Source organism: Poecilia reticulata, chromosome 7 (genome assembly GCF_904066995.2).
Source record: "Poecilia reticulata chromosome 7, P_reticulata-male-v2, whole genome shotgun sequence".
NCBI classification, from domain to species: domain Eukaryota; kingdom Metazoa; phylum Chordata; class Actinopteri; order Cyprinodontiformes; family Poeciliidae; genus Poecilia; species Poecilia reticulata.
In genome coordinates, this window is record NC_088836.1 from 32,226,400 (window position 1) to 32,234,739 (window position 8,340).

Consider the following 8,340-nt stretch of genomic DNA (forward strand, 5'->3'; position numbering starts at 1 on the left):
TATTTCAACCATCTGCTCTGTGAGTTATAGGGATTATTAAGGTCAGGATACAAGACATTTTAATTTTAAGAATGAGTCGTTACAGCAGAATAAAGGTGAAATTTTATAACAATGTCTTAAAATGACAAGAAGTCGTTTTAATGAGAAATAAAGATTCAGATCTGATGTAACCAGCTCAGTGGTTCTGACATCAGTCAGTAATCAGGAGGACGTTCATTTCCACCTCACCTGACCAGGTGAGCATTAAGGTAAAAATAAAAAAATAGAGCAAAATGGAAACAGAGCAACTAGAAATATTTTATATAAAGAAAAGTAAAACATTAATAGCAGGAGAAAAGTTGTTGACAACATTATCTCAGCCAATCTCTCCGTCCAGGAAGCCACCAAACTGAACTGTCCAACTCCAACTATAATAAAGATTAAAAAATAAAGAAAACTGAAAGTTAAAATAACAATCACAAATTAATAATTAATATCTAATGCGTTCTGGAATCTACTGACATTTTACAAATTTCACAAATCAATTGTAAGGTTTCACAAATATTTATTCTGCTGTTAGTACAGAATAATCTAGTTAAGTTTGAAATGTCTAGGTGTTGTTTTTAAAGTGCAACACATTAAAAAAGCTCAAGATAGTGAAAAATTAAGTGTAATCGCCCTTTAGCCATTTTCCGAATTAGATGCTACATTCGGAAGCTAACTTTAGCTCCGACTGATAGCTTGGGCACAATATAGACAGATCAATATATATTTATATAGATATACATCTATTTTTATCTATAAAGCATAGATATGTAGATTGCACACTTCACAGATAATCAAAACACTTAACATTTACATAGCATCTTTGTAAGCTAGTCCCTGTTAGCTACGTCAGACATATGAGGCATTATGATGAATACAAACCATTTATTAACTTACCTTCAGTTATTGTGAAGTTGACACATCCAGCTTAAATCCTTTGTTGTTGTTGGAGCGTTTCAGGACGTCTGAATAATTATATAGGCATCATTAAGAGTCCTGCAGGACTGAGGAGCCACTGTTAGCATCCTGTTACCTGTTAGCATCCTGCTACCTGTTAGCATCCTGTTACCTGTTAGCATCCTGTTACCTGTTAGCATCCTGTTACCTGTTAGCATCCTGTTACCTGTTAGCATCCTGTTACCTGTTAGCATCCTGTTACCTGTTAGCATCCTGTTACCTGTTAGCATCCTGTTACCTGTTAGCATCCTGTTACCTGTTAGCATCCTGTTACCTGTTAGCATCCTGTTACCTGTTAGCATCCTGTTACCTGTTAGCATACTGTTACCTGTTAGCATCCTGTTACCTGTTAGCATCCTGTTACCTGTTAGCATCCTGTTACCTGTTAGCATCCTGTTACCTGTTAGCATCCTGTTACCTGTTAGCATCCTGTTACCTGTTAGCATCCTGTTACCTGTTAGCATCCTGTTACCTGTTAGCATCCTGTTACCTGTTAGCATCCTGTTACCTGTTAGCATCCTGTTACCTGTGAACCGGAACCATTCTATTGGCATGAAAATGCGGAAGTGCTAAAACGGAAGTCCGTGGCATGAACCCCATTCTACTGATTTAAAGGCTGTACAAATTCAAACAGAAGTAAGAAAATGGATGGATGAACAAATTCAAACATTTGTGTGGAAATAAAAATAATCCATTCTCAATTTTTCTCAAGTAACCATTTCAGTAACTCTGAGATCTATATTTCCTTCATTTTACTTTTTAGACATTTGCTGACCAAAACCTAGTTATGTTCATCTTTATTTTATTTATTTATTTCGAACAGACAGAAAAGACAATCAAGAAATAAAAAATAGAATAACACAAACTAAAGAAACAAAAGTTAATACAAATTATTTTGCCCAAGTGACATTTTATATTTTCTGTTCGAAAAGGAGCAGGTAGAAGATACAATATCTTAAAATGTCCTGCCCCTTTCATACTCATCAATTTATAATCAATTAACTCTCTGAACAGAGAGCATGAATTTCTGTCCTGAATGTGTAATTTTGCAGGTTTTTAAAATGTTTTTATTTTTGTTTAAAACTGATCCAGAAATGACTCCAGCGCCGATAAATAATTGATCAGAGTGAGACCTCCTTGCAGTGCAGCTCTCTGAGCCAGACACTTCCTGGTTCTCCTCTAACTTTATTCCTATAGCTGCAGAAAAGATTTCTATTTATAAAAAACATATTTTACAACAATTTAAATAAACATTTATTTCATTGTAACATCCCATAAAAAGCAATATAATAAAAAGGTACAAGAACCAAAATAAACAAGTTAAGTGGAAATAAATCACAAACTGTTCAGCTGGGAAATATTTAGAAGTTTTGAACTTTGAAACAAACGCAGAACTAGAGATGATTGTTCATGTTTTATTTCATCTCATCTTGATTATTGGAACAAGCTTTTTATGAGTTTTAGTCAAAAAAACTTTCAGATTCAACACAAAGAAACACGAAATTCAGCCAATTTAATTTGAAATGTTTTTACTCAGATTTTATGGGAGGATTTTCCTGCCATAATTCCAGAGTTTCAGTCTAAAAGCAGGACTTCGTGTCTTTCTTCTCAAAACCTGTAACGCTTGAACTCAAAACTTCTCCTCAGACTCAGGCTGGTCCAGCGCCTCTGGGCTCAGTCAAAGTCCCATCAGGGGTCAGGGGTCAGTGGCAGAACGGCCCTGGGTCGTAGCTTCACATCCAAAATGGAGGACTGGTCACCGTAGTTCTGCTGCTAAACAGATGATTTTAAATGTTCAGTAAAGGTGTTTCTGTAAGTCGTTATTGGAGATTTAAGTTTGTTGTGATACAGAAAATTCAATATAATCTCAAATTGTTTCATTACTTTACTTTTGAAAACTGATTTTATCAACAGATGAACTTAAAATGTTCTAATAATCAGTTTATCCGTCTATTTGACTAATAGAGACCAGAAATTTTAACCATCTGTTTTATGCAGCTAAAAGTTAGTTTGGTATAAAGTGGAGCTAATAACTTTATACATATATGAAAAATAATAAAAATGCTTGAAAAATAAAAATGGAACTAAAATGTGCTTTTTATAATAAACTATGAATGTTGTGACTTTATGAACTAAACATGTTTAAAAATCATTTGTTTAAAAATCATGATGACAATAAGAACTGAATATCTTTCTATTCCACTCCCACAAGAAACTTAAGATATTAATTTCATAATTATACATAAAGTTTCTCCTATAATGACTTTCTGCAAAAGAAATTTAAAATAAATATAAATTCCCACATTTCATGACAGATTTTAAAACAATAAAAAAAAATGTTTAAATTGTCATGAATGTTTTTAGAAAGTTTTCAAAAGTGGATATTATACAATAATTCTATTCCATCTTGAGTTTTAATTTAATAAAATTTGGTCTTCTAACGTTGATGAAGAGTTAAATTGTGATAATTTAATCTAAGGTAAGTTTTATTCACAAATACTGCTTTCTAAAAATCACCTCCATTTTTAAAATGAAATAATTTTATTTTAGTGTTTAAATAAAATCACAAAAGTCTTTGTACCAACATATCTTAAGATTTGAAATTTGTTTTGCATTTGTGACATTTTGTTTTACTTTCCTCAGTTTGTGACTTTTCTTTTTATTTCTTCTTTTTTCTGCTCAGTTTATATCAAACCTTTTTATTACTAATGTGATATTTTCTTTGAATTTTCTATAAAGACGGAAAAAACAACAAAATCTTTTCATAAATCCGCCTTTTAACTCAAAACGTCACATGCAGCAATGAATTGTGGGTAATACACTTCCCCGAAGTCTAGAAATGGACCTTACCACAGGGCCCGCCTTCCATTGGCTGATGCCCATCTTACGTCACAGCGCAGCTACCACGTGGGTCACCGGCTCACACACTCATGCTAATGTACACTGTGGACCAGCAGACCGGCAGTTTTTGCGTCAGGACTCGATAAAGAACCCAAACAAACCCGGTTTTGAGAAGAAAGACATGAACCTGCTTTCAAAATAAAAATGTAGGAAAAGTATTAAAAGTTCTGAGAACAAAAAACATGAATTCTTGCTCTCAGACTGAAAATGCTCTTGGATTATGGCAGGAAAATTCCCCCATATGTTGATGGTTCTGCCGCAGGTGAAAGTTTATGTTGGTATTGCATTTTTATTTCTACTGCGAAACACATTGTGGTTTTCTGACTGTAAATTAAACAGTTTACCGTTTATAAATAAGTGATCTGAGTATTTTTAGTCACCAGCAGGGGGCGACAGCCAAGCGTCACTGAGCTGTAAGCTGCATGTTGGTTCATCACAGAACAAAAATCATTTATAGAAAACATGTCAAAGTGAGGGAACAGTCAAATCATCTGAAATGGGAACAAAACAAAGGAGATGCTTGTTGGTTTCAGGAGGAACAGGGTCAAAGGTCAAACCCGATTTCCATCATGGGAGAAGAAGAAGAGGTGAGGAATATAAACACCTGGATGTTCATCTGGACCAGAGGAAGGAACAGAGAGAGAAGATCCTTCAGGGTTTGGATCTGTCAGAACCACCAGAACCACCAGAACCATCAGAACCACCAGAACCACCAGAACCATCAGAACCACCAGAACCATCAGAACCACCAGAACCACCAGAACCACCAGAACCAGGAGCTAAAGAGGCTCACCAGCCTGAATAAGAAGGCTGGTTCTGTTCTGGTTCTGATTGTGGATCCTCTGGTGATGATGATGCAAAGAAGGATTGTTCATAAAATCAATCAGGTTCTGCCGGAGCGTATTCAGTCAGAGGCTTCTTCAGCGTTGCTGCAGCACAGACTGCTACAGGAGATCCTTCCTGCCATCAATAACTGAAGAATCTATAAATGATTTACTTCTCATTTCCCTTGTAATTAATAAAGTATCTGAATTTGGAACAAAGCGACGACCAGAGTCTGAAAATGTTTTTATTCAAACGTGGATCGTGGTTCTGATCCAGAACTTGTTATTTAATGTAAATAAACAGAACCAAGTGGCAGCGGAGCCACTTTGAAGGAATACACAGGTATTTACGGAGCGCTGGGGATTTTCACCGACATCCGGCAAAACTTCAGGTTTAATGACACAAACAAGGAAATCAGTCAGAGTTCAGCCTTCCTCCTCTTCATCACTCTTCCTCACCTGAAGGGGTGAGGAAGAGGAGCTGATGACATAAATAAAGACTCATCAGTGATGAGGAGCGTCTCAGCGAAGGTAACATGACTTCATTTCCTGTTCCGTTCCAGCCGGTTCACAGCGACACGCTGGGCAGCGAGCCGCCCTCCTCTTCCTCCTCTTCCTCTTCCTCCCCCTCCTCCATCCAGGGGTGCGTCAGGATCTGCTCCAGCGAGGGGCGGTCCTCCGGCCGGAGCGACAGACACCAGCCAATCAGAGCCTGGCATTCTGCAGGAAGGGGTGGACACGGTCAGCACCACGCACACCTCAACCAATCAGGGCGCAGCGGGTCGGTGCTTACCTTTAGAGACGCGGCGAGTGAAGAAGGGCGTGGCCTCAACGATCTCCTGGTCGCGCTCGAACGGGATGTCGCCGCACACCATGTTGAAGAGCAGAACGCCGAGCGACCAGACGGTGAGCGGCTCAGCGCGGTACGACCGCGACTGGACCCACTCAGGTGGGCTGTAGACCCGCGTACCTGCAGGGATTGGACAGGTGAGGCTCCGCCCACTGACTGACCTGTTAGGCCCCGCCCACCGCGTGGTTCCGTACCTTCGAACTCGTCGTACGCCACGTCCTTCAGCAGCGCGCCGGAGCCGAAGTCGATGACCTTGACCTCCAGCGTCCGCGTGTCCACCAAGATGTTCTCGTCCTTCACGTCTCGGTGCACGACGCCGTGCGCGTGAACGAACCGCAGCGCCTCCACCGTCTGCCTGAAGAACCTGCGGGGGGCGGAGCCGAGACATCAGCGCGGCCGGGGTCGCGGCACGTCGCCAAGGTAACGAGCGCAGGCCCACCTGAGAGCGAGGCGTTCGGGCAACGCGCCGCGGTCCGTGATGAAGTCGAACAGATCCCGGCACTGTGGCGGCCGCTCCATCACCAGCAGGAAGCCCCGCCCCTCCACCTCGAACCAGTCCAGCATGCGGATCACCCCGCCGTGACCTCCGACCTCACAGAGCCGCTGCAGCAGGGCAATCTCCATGGGAACCGGGCCGAGCTCGCCGGGCTGTGCGACAAGAAGACCGAGTTAAAAAAGCACAAAATAAAGGATTTAATTCTTACAGAACCAGAACCGGTCTCAGGGGGGGGGGGGGGGTACCAGGCTAAGGAACCAGTGCATCACCGGGGGAAACCCACTGATGGAACAATGACATCACAGGTTTCCGTGGGAACCCCCATCCTGCGGTTCTGCTGCCTGTCCAGCAGAGGGCAGCAGCCGCCTGGGTTCAGGTGGAAACTGAACTGGTTCTGGTTCTGGTTCTGGAGGTGAACCTCACCAGTCTGGCCCACTGCTGGACCCGGTCCCTGGAGATCTGCTTGATGGCGACCGTTAGTCCGTCTGAGAGTCTGTGACCCGAAAACACGGAACCGAAGCCGCCGCTGCCGATCAGCGGGCCGCAGCGGTACCGGAGGCTGAAGGCTTCCTTCCCTGGATCAGAACACAGAACCACATCAGAACCCCCAACACACACATGCATTATTTTATTATAACTCAGGGAAAACTGTTTAATGCTTTAAGGTTCTGGTACCGTCCAGTTAGAGAAACTAAGTTATTCTGCAATAAACTCATCTGAATGTTTTATAGAAATATGCTGGAGCTCATTTAAAGGTGATTCATTAAAAGGGTGAAATTGTCCTTTACTACGGCGACCGATCAGAAGCCAAAAAAAGAAAGAAAAGAAACGTCATAAAAACCCGAATTAATGGACCAGAACCAGATTTTCCGGAACCGGTTTTGAATCTTAAAGTAGGAATGCAAGTAAACTTTATTTATTTAGCACATTTACAGGTCAGAAACCGCTTCATAAAATACTTACCGCGTCGTTTGTCCTCCAGGTTCGGATCCGCGGATCTTTTCTCCAACATCTCCCCGAGTTTGGCTCAGTGGCAGCGGGTCATAGCCACCGTGTCTCCTCGGAGTTTATCGGTCCAAAAGGTTCGGTTCGGGGTTTTCCCACTTCGATGTGTCAGTTTCAGAGCCCGGAAGGTTCTGCTGGTCCGGAGCCAAATGATACCGTCCTGAGCTGGCAGCAGGTTCTGGACCTGCTCTGCTTGTTCACGCTCTATAGCGTTTCTGCGGCCACGCCCACCCTGTGCTCCTTATCCAATCAGCGTCTCACAGTGTGCTCAGTGTTTTGAACTGAGCAGCCAATCGGATTCAAGCTCATGAATATTCAAACGGCGCGTGGGGAAGAATTTGTAGAATTGAGATCAACGAGGCGGGGAGCGCGCGCTGATAAACTGCCGGGAAGCTCGAGGCCGATTTCCTCTCAAACATCAGTGCGCGCGCGCACACAGCCACAGAAACTGAACACGCGCACGCGCACTGCTTTAAAAAACACTGGCGGTTCCTCCGACGCGCACGAAGCTTCCTGTCGGTTTGTGAAGCTGGTGATGCGTTCAGGGGACAAGAGGGAGTCGGAACTAATCCAAATTTAACCAACACCGAAGCCTGGAAAATCAAATTAGGCTCCATAATTTGATATTTTTATTCCTTTTGTGTAAATTAGAGCTTCTCGCTTTAAATTATGTAAATTGCCAGAAATGTGCAAAACATTTCCATAAATGAAACAAAACTTTACAATTAGTGATTTTCAACTTCAAGGAAGGTTCCAATTTTTTTTCTTTTTATCTTTTCATGTTTTTAAATGAACACATATCCATTAGCTGTTGAGTGTAAACATATTAAAATGACTCATTTCAAACATGAAGTTTATGCTGATCTGAAATGTTCTGAAAGTTTCTCAACATCCACAATTGGCCTCATTTTCTCAGAGGGGCCCTGAAGGCAGCATGACGTCACTACCTTCAGAATCAACATTTCATGCTGCTCATCTTTTCAAAAACTATTAAAAAATTTAAAGTGTAAAAACAATAGGATCAGTGGAGGCAGTGTTAGTTTCTGGGTTCATCTGAAATGCGCTGCTGATTTTTCACATTTTCAAGATGAAAATGTGAAAAATTAAACATTCGCATGAATGAGACTGGACCAAATTTCTGGTTCTGGTTCTGCTGAGCCCAGACAGGCAGCATCACCAGTCCTCACTGGAGCTCCTTCATCAGGAAACTCAGAACCAGAACCAGAACCAGAACCGGTTCCAGCTTTACACACGGCTGGAATCATGAAGCTCTCAGCTGCTTT

At 41.8% G+C, this 8,340-nt stretch overlaps 1 protein-coding gene across 1 annotated transcript; it reads right to left on the minus strand.

Moving 5' to 3' along the window:
- Positions 1-4,937: 4,937 nt before the first annotated feature.
- pim2 (Pim-2 proto-oncogene, serine/threonine kinase) lies at positions 4,938-8,223 on the minus strand. The gene is made up of 6 exons (XM_008402724.3): positions 7,016-8,223; positions 6,476-6,627; positions 5,996-6,204; positions 5,751-5,920; positions 5,500-5,676; positions 4,938-5,426 (listed from the first exon to the last, which is right to left on the minus strand). The coding sequence occupies exons 1-6, from the start codon at positions 7,062-7,064 to the stop codon at positions 5,275-5,277; spliced, it is 909 nt and encodes a 302-aa protein (XP_008400946.2). The 5' UTR covers positions 7,065-8,223; the 3' UTR covers positions 4,938-5,274.
- Between the last annotated feature and the right edge of the window lie 117 nt (positions 8,224-8,340).